The 22797-nt window shown below is 40.6% G+C and overlaps 2 protein-coding genes across 4 annotated transcripts; one reads left to right on the forward strand and one right to left on the reverse strand.

Moving 5' to 3' along the window:
- The first annotated feature begins 23 nt into the window (after positions 1-23).
- Positions 24-8412, forward strand: znf687a (zinc finger protein 687a). Its single transcript, XM_030393794.1, has 11 exons — positions 24-104; positions 587-2537; positions 2873-3128; positions 3240-3421; positions 3529-3713; positions 3813-3989; positions 4073-4235; positions 4340-4576; positions 4673-4785; positions 5353-5455; positions 5784-8412. Exons 2-11 carry the CDS (start codon positions 609-611, stop codon positions 6387-6389), a joined length of 3951 nt encoding a protein of 1316 aa, XP_030249654.1. The 5' UTR covers positions 24-104; positions 587-608; the 3' UTR covers positions 6390-8412.
- Positions 8413-8450: 38 nt separating this feature from the next.
- Positions 8451-22726, reverse strand: otoa (otoancorin). 3 transcript variants are annotated; one of them, XM_030393796.1, is made up of 29 exons: positions 21382-22726; positions 20439-20523; positions 20264-20301; positions 19901-19922; positions 19664-19712; positions 19362-19488; positions 19116-19178; positions 18812-19005; positions 18594-18727; positions 17856-17974; positions 17612-17751; positions 16236-16353; positions 15911-16111; positions 15675-15833; positions 15350-15490; positions 15099-15148; positions 14617-14737; positions 14414-14532; positions 14180-14318; positions 13685-13878; positions 13512-13602; positions 13215-13347; positions 12897-13090; positions 12076-12225; positions 11845-11987; positions 10506-10639; positions 10244-10341; positions 9494-9647; positions 8451-8908 (listed from the first exon to the last, which is right to left on the reverse strand). In XM_030393796.1, exons 2-29 carry the CDS (start codon positions 20494-20496, stop codon positions 8826-8828), a joined length of 3366 nt encoding a protein of 1121 aa, XP_030249656.1. In that variant the 5' UTR covers positions 20497-20523; positions 21382-22726; the 3' UTR covers positions 8451-8825. The 3 variants fall into 3 exon arrangements, with proteins under 3 accessions (XP_030249656.1, XP_030249655.1, XP_030249657.1); XM_030393795.1 differs by having other exon boundaries at positions 20439-22726; XM_030393797.1 differs by lacking the exon at positions 8451-8908 and adding an exon at positions 8931-9118 and having other exon boundaries at positions 20439-22726.
- Positions 22727-22797: the final 71 nt, after the last annotated feature.

Genomic DNA, 22797 nt, shown 5'->3' on the forward strand with positions numbered 1-22797 from the left:
ACTGGAAACATTTCGGATGCTTCCGGGAAGTCGTCGCATGACTTGATGACGTAGATCTTATGCGTCCAAGAGGAAAGTCAGGAACCAACTTCGCCAACTAGCAGGTAATTCAAAATAAATCCGAGTGTGAGCGAATGTTAACATGGGCTAATGCAAATACAACAAGCATTAACTGTAGTTTATTATGACCGCAGTAGCTAAGTGCTACATTGATGTAGCCAATTATAGATTTTGACCACCACTAAAGTTGGCCGGTTGACGTTAGCAAGGCCAGCTAGCAGCTAAATGCTCAGGTGTAGCTAGCTGTTAGCAGAAGGAGCCACTTGTTGCAAAATGACAGTTGAGTTTGAGACGCTAAACAGCAGCTTTATCTTACCGTTGTTATTTCTTTAGACTTGTTTATTTTCAGCAGTAAGGTCTGGAGCACCTATTGACGTTTTGTTTTAACCGAACACTCTCGTCCCTGCTCTGATACCAGCTGTCAGATTTGTATTTCATCCAGACATTAAGGTTTACCTTTCATAGTCCAGCTGAGCCAACGTGTAGACATTAAATCAACCTCATCCTAACTGTTCTGACTCGATAGGTTTTCGAGCCTTGTGCTGGCCATGGGGGACATGAAGACCCCAGACTTTGATGACTTGCTGGCAGCTTTTGACATTCCTGATATTGATGCCAAAGAAGCTATTCAGTCAAGTCCAGAGGAGGAACGACATGAGGCGAGGGCTAATGCAGATGAGACAGAGAGTGGATCTCCTTCATGCTTTCCCTGCCCTCCCGCTTTACATAGTGACCCCCCTGTGGTCAGTGTAATTGTAAAGAACACAGTGCGGTCTTTCGAGGAGGAGGAGGAGGATGAGGAGGAAGAGAAGTCTAACAGGGATAAAACCGACAATCCCTCAAGCAGTGGCTTAAACTCTCAGGTTCAGGTCAAGTTTGGTGACCTCACATCACACCTTGGCCCTAAAACACCTGCTGATTCCCCTGTGGAGCCCCAGGTTGCCAATGGCATTGAGGGATCTGTTCCTAGGGATCAGGGACAGTCCGACGCAGAGCCGTGGCCCCGTCGTTCACCACTGAGGTCCACACTGAATGAGGACGATAACGGAGCTGAGGTTGGATCGGCCCAGCAGAAGACAGATGTCATAAACACTTTAAAGCCCCTCTTCTACCCTCAGTCTTCACCTAGTGCCGGCCCCAACCCCTCAACTCCTCCATCACCACACTCTGTCAGCCCTCACCTTTCTCCTCACTCTCCTCTGAAGGAGGAAAGTCATGTCCCCAGTAAACCATCATCCCCTTTGCCACGAAATGGTAGCATGAAGGCTGGAATTAAGCGTGTTATGCACTCAGATGACGATGACTCAGAGCCAGACCTGGTGATCCAGGAGAGCCCAGAATCTGTGATGTCCTCCCCTCCCCAATTTAAACGCAGAGCAAAGGTAAGGCGCCCTGATATGTTTGGGTCTCCTGAAAATTCTTCTGCCCTTGTTTCCGATCATTCTCATCTCTCCTCCGTGGCACACGAAAAACCTAAACCTCAACCTGAGGACGAGAGATCACCTACAACCAAGAGTTCTCCTTCCAAAGCTCCACCGCTGCAGAGTCAGACCCTGCACTGCAACCCCTCTGTCAGTATGGACTCTGCACCAGTCAAAGAGGAGAAATACCCCGAGCATGTGATTGATGAGAGGGACTCGCCAGAGAGTCCACCGCCCAGCGAGACAGGCCTTCTAGTCCACAGAAGGAGCTCTGATTCTGCCCAGACATCAGATCTGTCTGCAAGCCACAAGGAGGAGCTCATGGGAAGTGGGCCTAGAGAAGAAGACAGGCCAGCTGACTCTGTGGAGCTGAGTGAGAAGGTGACTGGAGATCAAGGAAATGTAAACAAAGAGAGCTGCAGTGCTGGCACTGAGGCTCCTGTGTCCGATGGAGCTGCTGAGAAAGTTTCACCTCCACTGCGTCCCCTCAAAGTTAAAATCAAAATGCAGAAAGGCAGCATCACAAGGACTGTTAAGGGTGTTACACCTAAAAGAGGTGGAAGAACCACCACCAAGGGTGTGATTAGTTCAAAGCCTTCGCCAGAACTCCGTAACACAAGATCCAAGAGGGAGTTACAACAGCAATCTCAGATCCCTGTCATGTCGGTGCTCCAGGAAGGTCCCCGTACAGTCAGAGACAAAACCGCAATGGACACCAAGCCGAAAGTTTCTCCTACAGCTGTTAGCATCACCAAATCTGCAGCGTTGCCCTCCATCACTGTTTCCTCTCCCAGAGCTGGCATGGGCGGGATGAACCCTCGCAGCCTGGGCCCGAAAAGTCTGACCCTTCCTCCCCCGTCACCTCTACTTCATGCTCAAGGCAGCAGCAGACCAGCCTCCATAGTTAACAGCACCGGGGCAATCATATCCAAGAGTCAGACCAACCTGGTGGAAGCTTTCAACAAGATCCTCAACAACAAGAACCTGCTGCCCTGCTATAAACCAGATCTGAGCTCACCTCTTCCTGCAGAGTGGGGCCTCCCTCTACCTGCACAGGTAATCTATTATTTAGTACAGAACAGAAACAACTAGTCAATTGACATTGAAATCAATTACATTCAGCTGCTATTTTGATTTTGGATAAATAATTTTTTTTCACGCAAAAATGCCAAACGTCTGCTGTGTCTAGCCAGCCAATTGTGCGGATTTGCATTTTGGTTTTTTTTAAGTACCGTAGTAGTTGAATATTTGTATTTTTTTGGATGAAGAAAATGACATTTGAATATGGTCTTGTTAATCATTATTTCACAACAGGCTCACAGCATGGTATTAAATAGCTTGATTTCATATGAATGCATCAGTGTCTTATATGAATGTTTGACCCCCTTCAGGGTTACCGCTGTTTGGAGTGCGGTGACGCCTTCGCCCTGGAGCAGAGTTTGGTGCGGCACTACGCTCGGCGCTCGCTGAGGATCGAGGTGACCTGTAATCACTGCGCCAAACGGCTGGCTTTCTTCAACAAGTGCAGCCTGCTTTTACACGCCAGAGAGCACAAGGAGAAGGGCCTGATCATGCAGTGCTCACACCTGGTCATGAAACCTGTTCCTGTGGAGCAGATGATTGTCCAGAAGGAATCTGCAGCAGCTGGTTGGTGAAACTTGTTTCTATTGTTGAATTTTAGCTTTTTTCAAATGTTATTCCTGCCTGTGGTTGTATGTTCCTAATTGATTCCTTGATCTCTTCTGTTGTCCTCTACAGGATCATCCTATTTAAGCCAGGCTGCTACAAACCCAACACCCCAGCCACATAAAGCAAAATCCAATAAGAAAGCAGAGATGGTGCAGTACAACAGTAATAAATGTCCCGAGTGTCAGGCTCAGTTCAGCAGCAAAGAAGAGGTGGTGGAGCATTTCCAAGAAATCAAACCAGCACAAACCACTGTGAGTCTTTTGAGCGTGAGGGAAAAGAGCAAGAAATTTGTCTTCCAGTGATATAAATATGAACTCCAATTTAATTCAATTTCTTTCTTTCTTCTGTTGTTTTCCAGTCATGCACAGAGTGTACTCCTCCCATGCTTTTGTCAAACAGCTGCTGTGCAGCAGCTCATCAACGCATACACCAAAGCCGCCCGCCACATGTCTGCCCGGAGTGCGCTGGCACGGCTGAACCACCGCTGTTTCAAACTCACCTGGACGAGACCTGTTTGCACTTTGCACGCCGCATCGGATACAGGTGTGATGTCCTCTTCATGTTGGTGTTCGGTTAAACGAGATTATACTGAATGTTTCCCATGTTTCACCTGTCTTTTAACTTCTCTTTCTCTCTCTGCAGGTGTTCCAGTTGTCTGGTGGTGTTTGGAGGACTGAACTCGGTGAAGTCTCACATCCAGCAGGCTCACTGTGATATGTTCCACAAATGCCCCAGCTGCCCCATGGCTTTCAAGTCTGCTCCTAGCATACAGAACCACATCAGTGCCCAACATCCAACACTCACTGATGGACAGACCATGTATGTATCTATAAATACACACAGGAATCTGTGATTTTTCTGTATTCCTTTATTCAACTGACCACGTTTTTATCCCTTTACAGGTCGATCTATAAATGTGTGATGTGTGACACAGTTTTTACGAACAAGTCTCTGCTGCACATCCACTTTGACACTCATCTAACCAATCAGAAGGTGCATGTGTTTAAATGCCCTGAGTGCACCAAGTTATTTTCGCAGAGGAATTCACTGCTGGACCATTTCAAGGTATATGACTGCTCATACCATGTTTAATATTGAATATCTGCTGTATGATTACCACTTATTTCCCCTCTATCCATATTTTTGACCCTGTTTTCTCTGTTCTTCAGACCCATAAGACTTCAGCGTTACAAGAGTTGCCTTCACCTCCAGCTGCTGCCTCTCGTTCACGTCCTTCATTGAAGTTGGAGAGCTCAGATGGGGAGGAACCGATGGATGAAGAGAAAGAGGAGAAAGTGAAGAAAGAAAGCATAAAGGCCCCCTCAGGTTGGAAGTGTGCACCTTGCCACGCACGCTACACAGACCGGGAAGACTACATTCATCATATGGCTGATCAACACGGCAAGGTCTGGAAGTGCACCTGTCTGCCTAAAATGTATTATCTGACTGCATTGACTGTTTTTTAATGCGGCTTTAAATGTTTTTGCGCTTGTGTCGTGCAGACTCTGAAGAAGTTCCCTTGTAACAAGTGTGAGAGCTCCTTCACCACCACCTCCAGTCTGAGACGTCACATCAGAGACAAACACAAAGCCACAAATCGTGGTTTTCGCTGCCAGTGAGTTCTGCATTTTTATCCTTACCAGTTGACTTTGCTGGCATGTTGTCCAAAAGTTGAAACAGTGATCACTGATTTTATGTAAGTATGCCAAAAAAACATACTGTGGTTGTACATGTGACAGAGAGTAAAAAAAAAAATTCAGTACAGACTAGGGCTGTTGAAATTATTCAAAATGATGCTCAATCATTCTCTCCTTTTAAATAAATCAATCAAAAGAAGTAATTTGGTTCAAATTCCTATTTTTACACATTATGTCCAAAGAGGACAAACTAATACACCAGTACAACAAGAGATATGACTACTTGTATAGTAGCTGCACAATTAATTGCAAAACCCCTCAAAATCGCAATATGACTAAGTGCAATATCCAACTTGCAAGAACTGCAATTATTTTTGATTGTGAAAAATGTTCTTAGACCTGCTACAAACTCTTGATAAGTCTGCGGGTGTAACTATGTTAGTGATGTTAACATGATGCCCACTCAAATCTGTGTGATAAATCAGTGCAATCACTAAATTAGACCAGTGTTGTGACTTTTAAGTTGTGTGTGTATGTGTGTGCAGGTTCTGCAGTGAGAGTAAGAAAACGTTCAGCAGCAGAGCGATGTTGGAGAGGCACATTCAGCTGAGACACAACGTGTACGACGAAAGCCAGGACACACTGATGGTAAGAGACTGTATGTATTTCTTTTAAGAAGCCAAACAGGAAACACTTTATTCTGGGAATGTTGATGATGAATCATTAGTCGATTTAATTATCGTCAAGACTTGTAACTGATTAAAAATCTGAATTGTGTACCAATACATCAAAAAGTATCTTGTTCAAATTACACATACTTATCAGACATACGGAAATGGAAAAACATCCAACATATTTAATATTATTAACAGATAATTGATTGTTAAGGCAGTTGACTATAAATCAACGTATCTGCCTAAATGTGCATCTCTACTTCATACTAAGATGACGTCAACACAGATTTCTCTGGTCACAGGGAGGCAGAGAGGAGGCCGACAGCTCCTCAGAACAGGACAGCAGTTTGGGGGCGCGCCCAAGACGAAGAGGAGCAGTGAAGGTGGAGCAGGATGAAGAGTCCATAGACTGGGTGAGTCCAGTGAAGAAGTCCTCCTCCTCAGCTTCTGCCCCCTACTCCGCTCCTGAGTCTGGGTTCCGCTGTGCCCCCTGCGGCTTCACCACAGAGGACCAGGCAACGTTCCTGGAGCACATCATCCAGCACCGGCGGGGAGCGACGGAGGGCGGCGGTCAGCAGTGTCTACAGTGCGGCGCTTGCTTCACATCCACCTCCTCCCTGTCACGCCATCGCTTCATCACTCACAAAGTGAGAAACGCATTTACTGACAGCCAGCAGTCCCCCAGCATGCCAGCACCCTCCATTGGTAACAACAAGAACCACGATGACAAGAGTTCTCTGGACGATTCTGCACCAGCATCACCCTCCTCTCAGGGGACAGAGGAGGAGGGCAAACTGGCATGTAAGGTGTGTCGCAAAAAATTCGAAAAGGCGTCAGATCTGAATACGCACTTCAGAACTCACGGCATGGCTTTTATCATTGCTAGGAACGCAGGAAAAACGACCTGAGACACCAGATTCGTGGGGAGGGAGCAGTGTGGGTAGGTGATAAAAGAAAGAAGTGCCTTGTTTATCGTCACACCTATGCACTAATTAAACCAAAGACTGGCGGAACTGAGTTTTTATGTGAATAGATAGTAGAAAAGTGAATCAGATGCGATTTTCATGGCGAAATCTGCCTTAACCTTCTACTTGTGACTCTCAGGATCTAATGTTGTGTTCAGTGATGATGCTAATACAGTTTTAGCTATTACCTTGTCTGTGAACAAATAGTCTGACAAGTTCACTGCTGTGACCACATCCACATAATAATGTGCCTGTAGAGAATGTGAATATAAGAACCAGATACCACTGTGATCACGATGGCTGTTGGTGGTCGACAGCGACGGAATGTTTCATCCTACTGAGGAGATTTCTTGAAAAGCACCCCGGGTGTTTTTCTGTAAAGTCATTTTCATTTTTTAAGTTTTTCACGTCATGGCGTTGATTTGGAATATGTTAGCTTAGTTACTATTAAGTGAGTGTACCATGAACTTATTGCCAGCCATTTTCAAAAACATACAATAACGTCTTAGATGAATTCCTAACTTTAATTGTAGACGATGACTGCAAGTTTAGAGTTTATTTTTATGTTTCTTTGCTGAGCTGCAATAGAGGGATACTTACATGAGGGAAATCATGTTCTTTTTAACTTGAAGGACTGTAACTCAACAAGAAATACCTACATAATTTGTTTGAGGTGATGTCACTTAGTGGCTCTGTTGTACTCTGGGTAATGTAGGCGCTGGTTTTGAGAAGGAAGAAGAATAATTGGGTTAAAACAGGTGATATATCTCGTTCTGCTGTATCAGTGTTGACAATTTGTTTTTAAACTATCCATAATGAGTCAAACAGTGCTATAGAAGTGCAGTTCTAGACCAGTGAGCTGCTTTTCAAAACACAGCGCCTACACTACCCACAATGCAACTAAACTACTGAGTTACATCACTGTAGGCATTTATCAGATTACATGCAGCTTCCTTTGGAGCCACAAAATACGTCAAACAACTTTTTCCACTTATGCAGTTGAAGTCCCGAACACCTGTAAGCACCCTTTAGTGTGTAAAATTGGTGGAAAGAAAAGAAAAAAATCACATCAATTTATATTTTTTCAGGGAAAACAAATTAAAAATGACCATCCCTCACTAAAATGGTCCTGATTCAAATTGCAGTTGCAGCTGATGTGAGTGTGTCCTTTTAAAATGTCATCGTTGACCTGTCTTGTATTTATATTGTACTTGGTGAAAGATAGCAACACAATCTAAAAACTCAAACTATGCTTTGGGAAATGGTGAGCAATAAGTCGTAGTTAATGGAGTGAAACCGAAATGAACGTTTAACAGCTTTTTATGTGGAATGTACTGTATTTACTTCAGATTAACAGATTTATGTCTTCTCTGTGTGCAAGAGATGAAAGTCAAATTATGTATCATGGCTTTTTCACTTTGTTTTTTTGTTTGTTTAGTTTTTTTAAATAAATGATTTCTGTAAAAAAATCTGTATGTATGTGATCATGTCGATTCCGAATGCTTTTGTGAGAACATGTTGTATTTGTAACTTTTTCTTCAGTCACTGTCAGCGCAGATCAGGTTATTGATGGAAAGGCCACGACTTGGCATCAGCACAGAAGGACATGAAACTGAAAAAGCAGAACAGTGTGACAGAAATGTTGCTTGCTTGGTATATAGAGGTCTAAAATGTTTTAAGTGTGGTGTTCTGATTTATACACCACTACTTTTAGTGGCACCTTTGTCTCACGAGGATCCATAGACTTAGAGCTAATATTCATGCGTTTGAATGAATTTTATAAAAAAAAACTAAGAAGAGCTGTTCCTTTAATGTGCTGTAGTCATCAGTGAACCTTTTCACGCTTGTGTTTATTTTCTCAGGAGATAATCCAACGCTTTAACACACGTTGTTCTGTTGACAAGACCATTTCTAACAAAATGTTTATAAAAAGATAAATAAAAAAAAATCACATTGTCCTTTTTAACCTGTTTTTTTTTCTTCAAGAACAATCGCAATAGTAAGTGCGTGTATTAATATTCTTTATTGAGTTAAATTATCATTTTCCATTTTGTCAGCACAGTATCAAACATCCCATATATAGGCCATCCGAGTCACATATTCTTTATTCTATCAAAATAAACTTTCTTATAAATATAAAGACAGAATATTTAAAAGTAAACCTGACTAAAGGTAATAATAAAGGATCCTTACACATCTTTACCAGCTCATTTGATTATATTGTGGCTACACTCCACTACGATCACATGAGATGAATAAACATGTCCTCGTCATAAAGTAAGAATTACATGTTGCCACTATAATGATAACTTGTGTGTGTATGTGTGGTTAAATGAAGCTTCTGCTAGTCCAGCAGTAGTGTGCTGTGGCTCTCTGATCTCACAGCAGCAGGAACCCCGTGAGGAGAACCAGAAGGGGCTTCATGAAGGATGCGATCCCCTCGACACTCATCGATGGCGCTCCTGAAAGAAAGTGACACGAGGACTGAATGCAAACACTTCCACTTCCAAGGAAACCTATTTTTCTTAATATGAGTGAAGGTGTCCCACATAGAACAGTTTTTGTTATTTTACATGAGAGAATTCTGTATTCGTATTTTCACCTGTGCTCCTCTCAGTTGTGTGAGGTTGTTGGCGCTCATTTGGAACAAAACAGCGATGTCACATACCAATCTGGATTTAGAGTTATATAAATCAAAATGTGATGAAGGTTTGACGGAAACCATGGAATGTTAAGTCATATTTTTTATGTTGTTATCCAAAGATTCAAGCCTTCTGGTTAAATATATTATCATCATGCTCATTATATTCTTGGGAAATCCATCTCCACCGACTTAAGTAAATGTATTACTCTCATTCCTATCACTGAGGAGTGGATTAGTCAGGTTGGACAAAAAGCATGGAAAGAACTTGATTTTGTCTGCTGGCTGCAAATGTTGTGAAGCATGAACTAATATGTTAGCAGTATGACACACTGAAGGGATTTGAAGATGGACTAAAACGGTAAAGAATAAGTGAATTTACAGCAGTTTACACTTATCTTCTCACCTGATTCTTCAGGGGTTTTAGTTTGATCGCGAGATCCTGTCGTGCCTGGTTCAAGAGCCTCCCGTTTGTCTTTGCTCAGGGCAGCTAGCTGTTCACTGGTTATCACTGCAATGTTGTCAGGTCCAAGAGCCTGCAGCTGTTCAACAGAGAGAGCCTATAGGGAAACAGGGTGGCACAGAGGTCAAGAGGAGGAAGAGGTTCTGATATCCTGTAAATGTATAGTATTGTTACTCTTATTACAAATACAAATCCTGCATTCCAAATCTAAGTATGTAAGAGTGCATAAGCCTTATCAGCAAAATGTATGAGTACCACTTTTGTTGTAATTGGTGGAGGGGAGCTGATCTACCCCGAACAAACTTAAGCCTGTCATTTCTTTATGAAAATGATTTTAAAAAAAAAAACAACTTTAGTAGTAAGAATACAGAACAGGTAGAAATATTCCTTCTTTACTTCTTTACAGATTTTGTCAGTTGTTTTTTTTTTACAAGAAAATAAAATCGAAGACATTTGTTCCACACAAAAATGACTATAAAAGGACAATTTTATCTATCACTTAACAGTTCATCATAATATAATGTGATATAATATGATATATATAATATAATATAATATTATATAACATAATAAAACAACTACTTCTATTTATGTACAGTACTTGAGTTACTGTACTTAGTTACTTACCACTGCTGGATTCGACTCAGAGCTAAATAGTCGATGGAAGGAAAGAACAAAGAGAAAGTTACTCACCGCAAAGTTTCTTGCTGGTATGAGAGGGATGCACGACTCGCTGATAAATGAGAAGACAGACTTGTCTAAAGACATCAACTCAGTCGCATTCAACCCAGCTGGAGGAGACAAAAAACAGATGTTCAGTATTTTTTGTAAGAAGCTGCTGAAGAAAGACAAATGACGTGAATTAAAACTAGTTTCTGCACCAGTACTTTCAAGAAAATACTACAATGAGGTTTGGTTTCCTGCGGAGAGCATTGAGCAGAGGGGGTAATCTAACCAATGATGTTCTTCAGCTCAGACACTTGTGCTGATGTCCAGGTTGTGGGAACTCCAAACACAGATGCAGCAAGACTTTTAAAGTGCTCCATGACCTTGTAGGAGCACTGCACATCCATTGAGCCAACAGCGTCCCTGTGACACACATGAACACACACACACATTACACAGTTGTCACACTCTGCAGCTCATAACGAAGTCAAAAGAATTGTACTCTGGTGAATGCCTTCTCTGTGTACCCAAGTTTGAAAGAAATCTCTGTCTTACTCTCTACTAAAACTATTTAAAAATTCAGAATGTATTAATAATACTAAGAGTATTAATATGGACAAAAGTATGGTGGGCCTGAGAGGCAAAAGAGAAACAAACATTTCTGATGATCTATTTTTTAACATTTTGCCTCAGAATAACAGCTTTCAAATCATTTTAAAGGTACAGTGTCATGTTACAGGGTGAACGGTGTCTCTGTCTCAGCCGCTCCTCTCCCATACCTTGTTTCTGCTCTATGCGGTAGGAGTGGGTTGCATACATGTTTACTACAACATACACGTTTTCAACAATTAACACTGTTACAATGTAGGTACTAACTATATGTATATATATATATATATATATATATATATATATATATATATATATATATATATATATATATACATATAGTTAGTACCTATCTGACAAATTATCACAGACCTGGGATTTGTATTTGGGAAAGCAGTGTTGCACTCAGAAACTGTGTGAGGCGCCAAATCACACAAAATGCCAGTTTCTACATAACGTTGCTTCACTAACAGGCGGAAAAAAAGGTTTTGCTAGGAAAATCTCTCTTAAAGTTTTGCCAGGTGAGTTTTTTTTTGCTTGAATAGTGACTTTTTTTTTTATCTTTGAAAACAGCAGTTTTTTTACTCATCTGTTTCACAGATGCAAATGGACCAAAACATTTGGTGTATCAACAACATTTTTTTTTTCTCATTTGCCTCTTGAGTCTAGCGTACGCAAGGGAATGAGACCAGAGATAAATAATAAAAACAAATAAAAAGGGGCGAAATATATATAAAAAATCTTTCATAGATATTTGAGGTTAAGTGAACAATTTTAACTGCATTAAAACAAAGACAGATTTTAAATGCAGCCTGCAGTGCTTTGTGCTGATACCAGAATATTTGACATTGTGTTCCCTTTTCTCTTGAATGAAACTAGTAATACAGTCACTTGTAGCTTTGGTGCTTTTGTGTGGGTTTGTAAGACAGTCTAACCGGATATGAACTAATTTGTGAATTTCACAAGCAGAAGTGGTGACATAAATAAAATCACAGGTGAGTTCTGTATGGAGCACGCACGTAAAGGCGTCCCCGTCTAGCTGTTCAATCTCGCTGGAGTTCAGGCCACAGATGAACCGGCCTAGTGCCACCATATCTGCAGCATCCAACTGCTCCGCTGTCAGGTTGTTGTATTTAGCAAAGCCCTTCCACACCGGCTCCATCTGTTCGGACAGGTCATCTTGATTAGTGAACGTCATGATAATGATGTGTTTCAGTCGTGAGCATTTGAGAATGTTTTAATTACATCACCTGGGACTCATTCCAGCCACAGCGGGCCATATCCTCCAGAGCCTCAGATGTGAAGGGGAGCATCTCCAGGTCTGCGTCAGAGAAGCCCTGAGTTATACACCCCAACTCCATCACGTTAGCCTCAGTCATCTGTGACACTGGGCCCAAGACCTGCAAGAACAGAATCAGAAAACGACTGTGCTGGACATGAGATGTTGTATTTCTATGTAAATACATACAATTACAGTTTTAAAAAGTTTTGATATCTGTTGGACACCATTCTGTTTGTTAATAAAGGATACATGTATAAAGGAGGAAGTCGGTATTTTAGTCGTACCGTGAGCTACTCAGAGTTGAGTTGAGTTTTTTTTTTTTTTCCTGCAGTTTTCTTTGGTCAAATAGACAGTGGCTGGATTCACAAGATCATATGATCATGTGATCTTCTGAATCCATCTCGCCAGGCTTTAAGCGATGCGCTTTTTGCTGGACGTGCAGTGGCTGAACTAATCTTAAATACTGTGAGGAACTACTGGCAGCCACATGTGTAGCCTAGATGTGACGACCACGAGAGAAGTGACTGGTTTTAAAAGTTGTACCAATTGTAACATTAATTATGTTATTCTGAGAAATAAGAAGGGAGCATGTTGTTGTTTTATTTCAAGTTTAGTTCCAATTAATAAAGCTGGGGAGTGTCTTGCTTTGTTAGTAAGTCAGCTGTAAGGTTCAGGCGCCCTTTACTGTTGGAATGAGGAAGATAATATATTATCATATTTTAATATATTATACATTTTCCTCCCCCTCTCGCACAATGAACAGAACCAGGATCAGTGCCTCCACTCTACCTTAGCTGCTTTGTCACTGAGTACGGCCAGTTGGTCTGTGCTGTAGTTATCGACACTCCCGAGTGTTTCTACCGTATCACGGAAGGTTTCTGCTGACAATGTATCCAGCTTGTCAGGTGTCCACTGGACGTTGAACATTTCCAATTCTTCAATCAGCTCCACAGTCGGTACTAAAGTGCTGCTGCCACTGTTGGCTGTGAGAGACGGGAGAGACACAGATAGCAAGTGAGAAATAGAGAAGTACGGTAGAGTACAGTTGGGTAGCATCACTAACCAAAATTTAAAAATTAACAGCACTCAAGGATTTCTCTTCCACACCTGCTCTCTTTTTACGTTCATCGTTAGATGTTGTGGTGGTGGTGGTGATGATATCAAACATTTTCTTTCTCAGTCCAGCAGAGATTCGGGTCAGACGTGGCATCAAGAAAAAGAGAATGTCTTTCACACGAGGCTGACGGAGAGAGTGGAGAATAAACAAAAAACATCATGAAAAATTCGAACATGAACCATGGCCTCCTCATGTTGACCGTTTGATGATTTATTGACAAAAATATGGAAAAGCACAAACATGGGACATCCAATGCTGGATCCCTGCCCAGACAACAAAAAACAAACCTCATTGGGCAGAGCAGATATGGCATTATCATCCAAAAGGAGGAGGGGAGACAGATCTTCCATGGTCTCTGCCGACCAGTCAGATGGATCCCTGCAGAGGATTGAAAATAAATAACCGTTAGATTCATACTCTCTCTGCAGTAACCCCAGTATCCACCGGAGAGCTGTCCTACCCAAAAGTCTCTTTGACCAGCTGAATTAGATCCATCCAGTTGCGTCGAGGAAAGTGGCGGTGGCCAGCCATGGCCTGGAGGCTGGCGTTGAGGACATCGGGGGTCATTTGACGGAGTTGGGAAACATTGAACTCACACAAGAGCGGTCCAAAGCTGTCCACGCTCTCAGTGGTCAGACTGGATACGTCTCCCCCCTACAAATTCACAGGCAATATCTGAGGCTGTTGTTGCACAGAGAAGACTTACTATGTGATAATATTGTGTATGCAGCAGTGGGTGCAGGTTGGTGACAATTTAAAGCAAAATAAATAAATAATACAAAAATGTGACAGATGATGCTCCCACACAGAGCTCACTGAACTTTTTGGTTGGTCTGACTCAGACAGCCTACGCCAATCTCTGCTGCACTAACTCAGCACCTTACTGAGATCATATATGTTGTCTTTTCCTTTAATCTGTCACCCCTCTGTATCCTTGTGTGTGAATATCATTTACCAGGCAAGACAGGATTTTATTGGCGAGTGTGCTGCGAGAACGACGATCACTAAGAGGTAACAAGTACATGTTGGCCTCTTCCATCTTTTTGAGGAAGATGTCACACACGGAGTCAGGCAAATCCGTCAATGTCTCAGGACTGGGGGACACGGATAGAGAGTTGTTAAATCTTATTATAGAACTTTTTTTAAACATACATGATAAAGTGAGATAGAGAATGGACTGTTTGTTTACGTCAGGAAAGGAAGTAACAGTGAGGGAATCTCATCCATCTCCTCCTCGGTGATGGTTTTGAAAAAGTCAGCTCTCCGTTTCCCTAAAGTCGCAAATAGCTTTTTGGCAAGCCATGATGCCTGAAAACATATATTTGTTTTCAGTTAGAATACTCATCTACATATCTTTTATTTATATGCGTGACATAATGTACACATACATACCAGCCTCCTGGAGAGCCACTTAGGATCCTCTGTTAGCTTCTGAGTCACATTTTGAACTTCACTGTCTGGTATTTGGTTGATCATTTCACTGGTTATACCCTGAGCGAGTGAACGCAGCCCCCTGTGTTGGCCAATAATGTTTCACATGTAAAGTAACAGCAGACACTGTACGTTCAGCAACAAGACCATGCACATTACTGAAACTCCACAAAATATAATACACATAATAAAAGTTATGAGTGTTAATCTTTCATTATCTAACAAGTTAATATATATGTACATATGTATGCATTTGTTATTATATATAATGGAGACATGCTTAAGATTTGAAACCAACTTTTCAAGTGCTTAAATGATCTCAAAAATGACTGCCACTTTTAATCAAGACCTCTCCCAGTCACGATAGAAACCATTTTAACCAGAAGTTAGATGTTTCTATTGCAAGGCTTTTGTATTGTTTTGTTCACGACTGCGTATCTCACCTCATCTTAAACAGCTTTCCCATACGCATCTTTTTGACCAATAAAAGTGCCTGAAAAGAAAAGACAAAAACAGTAAGACACATGGCATCATTAGTTAACAGTTAACAATTATGAATGACTGGTTGACAGCGAAAGCATGTGAAACAGTAATAAATTGCATCAAAAGAGCAAGACATTATATGATTCAGAGCACGTTAAAAATGTAAGAACATAATAAAATGTGGCGGACAGGACGTATTCAGGGATATTACCTGAGACTGACTCCAAGTTTTATTATTCACTTCGTCTGAAGAGGTGATGTTTGCTTTGGCCAGGTATCTCAGAGGAACACTGCGAAGCAAATCGCCATCCAACTTCAGCACCAAGTCGAGGGCTTTCACATCCTTACGCATCTGCATGAAAACATTTAATAATTTTTTTAAATGATGTTCCTATTGCATATAACAGATAACAAGAAATATTTTATATATGAGACTGAGATTTGAGAGCCAAGGAAAGTGACAGATCAGAATCATTATTCGTCTTAATCAACAGAGTTAGCCTCTTTTTCCTGCCTCTCTCTCTCTCTTTACTCACCTCCTTCAGCATGGCCTTCAGCTGACACTTGCTCATCTGCTTCAGGTTCTCGGTCTCATTCAGTATTACCTCGGCTTTTATACGCTTGACGACACAGCAAGGCAAACCTGCTAGAACTGGCTGAAGGTCCATCAGTTTCGTATCTGATACCTCTTCACACTGAGGGAAAGAAGAATGAGGTATCATGAGAAGGACAGCATGACAGAGACACGCTTTCATCAGCCCTGCAGGCTTACCTTTTTTTCCCCCATCAGTTGCCTCACCACGGCACGCTGCTGGGCCACTGTCAGATTGAGTATTCTGAACAATTTAAGATCATCCCACGCGATAGGTGGCAGATTTTTGGGAGGCAACGCCCGCACACTTTTGCCCAGCTCGAGTAGTGTTTTAGCAGTGTTGGAGTTTGACATCATAAGTTTGGCAGATAACTTCTTCAGCTTGAGTGAGCAGAGGGTAGAAAAACAAAAAGCAACCGAACGATTACTTAAAACTCGTGAAATCTGTTACTTCGGCCCTGCTGAAGGCTGACACAGGTGAAGTGTTTGGATAAGTGAGTGATACCTTTTTGATTCCAGGGTTGTTGGAGTCATTGCAGGCGTTAAGCTGGGGCAGAAGTTTACTGCTGAGTTCAGCGGTCAATTTTGGAGGCTTTTTCATATGACAGATGAGTGTGCCGAGTCTGAGGAGGTTTACAGGTAAAAATGTCTTAATTATTCCATACTTAAAACTGAATCAGCTCTCTATAATGTCTAACTCATTTGTGTACGTAATTATTATTTGAATGTATTTTTTCTGTCTCTTATAATGACTATCTGTAACAATGCTTTCTCATCTGTTCACATGTGTTCCTTACAAAACCCCCCCAAAAACAGACAGCGTTGAGAGGTTCAGGTTAAACAGAGATGGGCATGAATAGATGAAAAAGTATCTTGTTAGGAAATTACAAACACTTGCTCATCATGTATCAAAACAAAATGAGAATGAGAAAATCATATTCAATTAAAGGTGCATTATGTAGTTTGGGGGAATACATTTTAATCAGAGGAGAGAGATCTTTACCGACTGAACAAACAGAACAAACAGCACAATTTTCATACTGTTTTACTTTGTTTATATGTGGTGGACCCTGCCACCATTCTAGCTTCAAACAATGTTCTGGGGACCTTATTTTCCTCTGAGAATGGCTTGTTTATTCATTTATGGAAAAAAATAAATATTTGTGAGATTGTATCATTACCTCATTGATGTCGAGAATATATAAATTCTGAGTTTGAATTTCTTCTCCAAAATTTACATATTGAGCCTTTAAAAGTATTTTAAATGACATCATAAAACATTCTACACAAACTGTTGTTCATCAGATTATAGGAATTTCGTGGCTTCAGTATGTATCTACAGTAAAATAAATGATGATGTCAAGATGCCAATCTGGATTTATCTTGGAGGTGCGAGGCTGTGAATCCAGGGGTGCATGCTGGGTTTTTTCTGTCAAATAAACCGACCATTGACTTCCGGAGTGAACAGCCAATTGAAATGCAACTCTGGGAACTAGACAGTTTTGCCCCTGATGCACTTTCTTTCAGAAGACAATGAGATTGGCAGATGCCTTCTTGTACAGCGATAAATAAAGTGCAGTGGAGGAAGTATAGTTCTCATATCTCCAACTTGCAAAAGACACAAAGCAGTTCCATCAGAACAGAGTATGATACAGTACAAAAAAGTGAAGAGAAAGAGTGATACAAAGCCAGAAACTCTGATTAGCTGAAGTGCTGTAACAGTATGTAACGCATATTTTAATACATTTAATGGAAATACTGTTCATCTCTGAGTAAACTGAGTGGAAAACAATCAGACACTGTTAGGAAATTATATGACACAAGTGAGGGATCCAGTCTTTTTGTACACTGATGTACACACATTCTCACGTAAATACAAACCTTTCCAAATTATCTTCAAAATCTTTCTGACTTAAGGACTCTTGTATTTTTTGGAGAAACCTCTTGGCCAGGCTGGGCTTCATCTCAGAATCCTTTCTGAAGGCAGATTCAAGCTTGCCTGAGCGGAAGCATTCAAGCAGCTAAAATAGAAAGTGGTTGAGAAAAACCAGCAGAGCAATGAATGAATTATTAGTTGTTTCTAGTTTAAGTTGACTCTTTATGCTCTTTTGCAGACACCCCTCACCTCTTCTTTGGGAGAAGAATCAACATCGTTTGCTTTTAAATGCGGGAGGTATTGTCCAATCATGTCCATCGCTTCACAGTTCAGCCACTTCAGTGCAGGTCTACAGCGCGGCATTTGCTCTATAGAATTAATTAGGCTGTTACAAGTCCCATTCATACTTAACAGTAAAGCGATAACAGAAAGGAGACATTGAAGGCATTAAGGTTTTATGGGTAAGCTTGTTGTGCAGATACACATGTACTAATAAGTATCAGTAATGCTGGAGACAGAGCACACACATTTGCAAAACATACATACTGTGGCTTGCAAAATATGAGCACCACAAACACATGTAACAATTGTGGTTTTCCTGTGACACACGTTTATTCGTGGCTGTTTTGTTATTTAATGAAATGAATCTCCATACGCTTTGCATGATTTTCATATGAGAGGCTGCTTTTTGCTCGTCTACTTCCCGCTCCTACTCCTGGTTCTTTCTTAACCCGGGTTACTTTCATCCAGTTTGCTTTAAGTTACCTGCTTAGTTCACTCTTTTCCCCCACTTCATTTTTCTCTTCATCTTTTAAGATTTTCACCTGTACTTGCTCCTGTTTTTTCTACCTTCTCTTCCCTTTCTTTCTACTTTTGTCTTTCTGCTAAACAGTGTGAATTCATCTGATTTTCCAGCTAATGGTGAATATGTGGGGTTTTATTGTAGAAAGCTTTTTTCTGACTTGATGTGCCTAACTAATTTCTTACTTAATCTCGAGTCAGATGATGGCTTCATTGTACAGTTGAAGTTGTTCTGGGCGATCTGCTGTTTTATCCAATCTGCCACCTTTTTCCTTTTGTCTTCAGACATGCGCTCACGCTCCTCCTGCATCACCATCATCCTGGAACCAATGACCAATTTTACAATTTTAAGAAAAGCTATCTGAGAGACAGTGGAGGACGCATTTTATAAAATTCATACTCACATTTTTTTCACTTTTTGCCGAGTTGCTGTGACTGGAAGCCTCATTTCTGAAGGAGGCATATCCTCCAGCGCCGGTTTGGCAGCCCAGAGCAGCTCGTCATAGTCGTCCGAGTCCATGTTGTCTTCACTCTGTGTGGTCAAAGCCTCCCAGGACTGAGGGGCCACAAATGCACGCATGTAACATGCAGATGCCTCCTGAGGAAATTAGAGAGATCACAGGAATCATTACACATTCAGAAAGCAGCACTAGTTAATGGATTATGTTTTCTTTTCTCAAGATCTTGGCAGTAGAAGGGAGTACAGACGGAAGAGTTCCTCATCATCTTAATCATGGTTGTAAGATCGGTGCAATTCCACATCTTGTTTGGCTAAAAAGAGAAACAGAGAAAATAAGCAATTAATGTGTGCTGGGTGAAACAGTTAAAACAAATAATGAATAAACATGACCATCAACCATTAAGATCACAGCATACAGCGAATAATGATTGACATTATCTATATGCGAAGAAATCTAATGTGGTTTAGGTGATAGACCATGTGTGTATTCACACCTTTTTACCATCCATGGGGAATCTACCGAGCGAGTTCTTGACAGGATAGACTGAATCCAGGACCTTCATAAAAGTAGAGAGGTAGGTGTTCGATTGGTCGGAGTTTCTGTCCATCATGGGCGAGTCACTGAGAGACAAATAAGAGTAGTAATGACCTTAAATATTAAATGTTGTGTTTTATATGTTCAATCTGTCATTTTTGCAGCTTGGAGCAGATAAATGTCAAAAAAGGCGACAAAATGTTTGTTCAAGCCTAGGGGAACATATACATCATGTTACTTTAATCTCTTTCACAGAAATACCTGCTATTGAAGACAGTTCTCAGCTGATTCATCTTTGGCAACGGATATCCTGTAACATAGCAACCCTCCATATTTATATGTTGCATGGTTGAAACACATCCGAGCTGGTCTGCATTTTTGCCAGTGTTGTTCATTTAAAGCATGTGAACATTATACATGAAAAATAAAAGTATGAACCAAAAAAAATGGGACCTTTAATTAAATGGAAAAAAAAAAGTGCACTGAGAATTTGCTCACCCTGCTCCTGGCACTTCCTCATCTGATAAAACAAACAAATAAAAACAGTATTATCATCAGATGTTTAGGGTAATATATTAGTATTAATCGTTTAAAATCTCTGTTTGTAATTAGAAAACATTCAAAATAAATGTGAACAACAATTACTTATGGGGTTTTCTATATACTGTATAGACAATATATGAACAAGATTATTAAATCGATGGTAGCTGTGTAAAATATGAAAATGGATCCAATTGTAACAGTCATAGTGTAGAATAGACTAGACTATTGAAATTGTGTAGAACTTAATAGATGTTATTCTGCATACTACTTAGATTAAAATCTCATTCAAAGCAATCAAGTATACAAGAAACTACATACCAGTTTTTTGGCCATGTCTTTGAAATCAGGGCTCTTACCTGGACAGGTGATACAATAGAAAATTACTGAATAATCATTAAAAAAAGACACATTAAGAGTGTGTACACATAAACAGCTTGCATGCATTTTTCCAGTTAAAAGAGGAGACGATGCATGTGATGGTGCTGATGCTTACCCATGGCTGCACAGGCCACAATGAGTAGAAGGACCAATGTTCCTCCTTTTGGAGTCATGGTGAAAAGACTTGCCTGCCTCCCTGCCTGTTGAACATTATGGCATAATTCAAAGTGTGTATTAATACAAACAGATATTACGAGTGATTTGGATACAGATTTGCGTTCTTTTCAACAATTCTCTTTCTGTTATAGCAGAAAGTTCTCTTGAGCGGGCAGCGATCTTGTCATTAGATCTCTAGTTGTTATGGAACCCGTCTCTGTGCGTGCTACCTCCAGTTTTTTGGCCATACTTCCTCCTCTGAGGATTTGTGATCATACTTCCCCTAGTTACCATCTTTGTTACTCATCCTGTGGGAGGCTCCATGGACTTTGGAGGATAACACGCAATGATAAACAGGTTTGGTAATGTACATGATGTACTGTGGAATATTTACAGCCTCAGCCCTATTGTCGTCCTCCATCATCTCTTTACGAACAACTTTACACTCCTGATCTCTCAAATGGAAGTTCTTGCCCCAAACATTTGCATGTTGAGATTTTGCCTTCATTCAATTTGCTTACTTCTCTTGAATTTGACTTCTCATTTCAATATGTCAGATGATCATCTTATCAGGTAAAAATAAAAACAATAACAGAATAAGCTACTTTTTAGCAGTTTTTCTTTCACTTTAACAAGTTTAATAACACATTGTCCCAAAATGTTGAACAGTCTTGCGTAAAGTCAGACAATATCTTACTCCATAACTGAATTATTTGCTCTTAACATAAATCATTTAGAAATATAAAACTTTAAAACATACAAAAATACATATGTTTTATTCTGGTTCATGTTTCGAAAATGACACTGCGGCAACAAGATTTCACACCTGAAACTATGAACACATCACGAATACTGAAAAATTACTAACTTACTGATTTAGGCACAAATTAGTATTTACTCACAGAATCTGTAGCTGCTCCCTGGTTGATTATATGAACAAAGCAATTTAAAAATGTGGAGTGAAGACGTGCGTGTTGTTCCTCTTCCCTTCTCGCACTGGGATGAGCTGGATGGGTGGTTATGTGTCCTTGACTAAGTCAAAGCAGGTGCATATTAAAAACAGCTCTGTTTGTGTGCTTTTGTGTGTGTGTGTGGTGGATGTGTGCGTGAGATAGAGAGATTGTGTGTGTGAGTGTGAGAGAGAGCGAGAGAGAGAGCGAGAGAGAGAGAGAGAGAGAGAGAGGGGTTGTGAACCTAAAATGATGTCTGATGCATTCTGATGTCAACCATGACATAAATATTTTCCAGCCATGAACCCAGAAAGTAAAATGTCTGCTAATCAGACTTGAAAATCTGATTCAGTGATACACAATGATGAGGAATGAGCTTTGACTGGATGAGCAGTTTTTTTTATTTGAAGGTTCTGTATAGAAAGGATTGATTTTTCCTCAGATCCATTCTTTCAAATGACAGCTGAAGAAATTGGATGGGCGAATTGAATCCACGCACTACAACCATAACATAGCTGCATGTTACGCCAGCAAAACAGACAAATGAATAAAGCCGCAGAATAAAGAGCTCTATTCACACACTCATGGAGAGTGATGGTAAACAAACAGCAGAGCGCTGTAACCAAAGCAGGTATTTGTATCCAAGACAGGATCTTTACCTAACCCTATACAGGGGTTCTTTGTGCCCACACCTCATTGGACCCTAAGCACATCGTTGTCACAACATAAAATTGAAAACTGAACCTAAAGAATGATAAAGTTGCAACAAAAATAAATGTAAAGTTCCAGCATATCCATGCCTTTGGAGAATTACTACCAACCTTTACTACGGCAGTTGGATTGAGATAATACATGCAACATGGAGAGTAAAAAGTCAAACCAGACGATTACAGCCAGCAGACTTTCTGAACAACATATAAAGTTCTCATTCATGACATTTCCATTTCTATACATTTGTGTTTGCGTCTGACAGTTTCATTATCAAGTCTAATTCTATGAATTTATAATTTATTCATTTTTTAACACAATATTTAAATTTACCAAGGGCACAAAAATGAATATATATTCTATATCATAAAAATAGGGAAAGAAAAAGATTAAATGAAAGCCATGAATTAACTTCTTTTAAAGAAAGGAATTGGCTCAGAAAAACTGTATGCAGCTTCATCCTAAAATTAGTGAGTGTAATAAACACTGTGGCTGGACTGTTCCGTGTGGTGGAGTTCATATCTGGATCTACTCAGACTACAGTATGTCCACTCAACAACAGGGCCCACAATGCAAACCACAAAGGGTTTGACCACTCTGATGAAAAGGGTAGTTAGTTGCAAGCATATAAACGCCAGCTCCAGGGTTCAAGAGGCCCAT

Source organism: Sparus aurata, chromosome 17 (assembly GCF_900880675.1).
Source record: "Sparus aurata chromosome 17, fSpaAur1.1, whole genome shotgun sequence".
In the NCBI taxonomy this organism is placed as follows: domain Eukaryota; kingdom Metazoa; phylum Chordata; class Actinopteri; order Spariformes; family Sparidae; genus Sparus; species Sparus aurata.

What these genes read in the sequence shown, in the direction of transcription:
- znf687a (XM_030393794.1), top strand. Translation starts at nt 609, where the DNA reads ATGGGGGACATGAAGACCCCAGACTTTGATGACTTGCTGGCAGCTTTT. An exon ending in GCCTCCCTCTACCTGCACAG is followed by an intron (nt 2,538 to 2,872) that starts GTAATCTATTAT and finishes GACCCCCTTCAG; the next exon opens with GGTTACCGCTGTTTGGAGTG. An exon ending in GCACGCCGCATCGGATACAG is followed by an intron (nt 3,714 to 3,812) that starts GTGTGATGTCCT and finishes CTCTCTCTGCAG; the next exon opens with GTGTTCCAGTTGTCTGGTGG.
- otoa (XM_030393796.1), bottom strand. Translation starts at nt 20,496, where the DNA reads ATGACTCCAAAAGGAGGAACATTGGTCCTTCTACTCATTGTGGCCTGT. An exon ending in ACAACCCTGGAATCAAAAAG is followed by an intron (nt 16,112 to 16,235) that starts GTATCACTCACT and finishes TGCTCACTCAAG; the next exon opens with CTGAAGAAGTTATCTGCCAA. An exon ending in TCAGTGACAAAGCAGCTAAG is followed by an intron (nt 12,226 to 12,896) that starts GTAGAGTGGAGG and finishes CTGTTCTTGCAG; the next exon opens with GTCTTGGGCCCAGTGTCACA.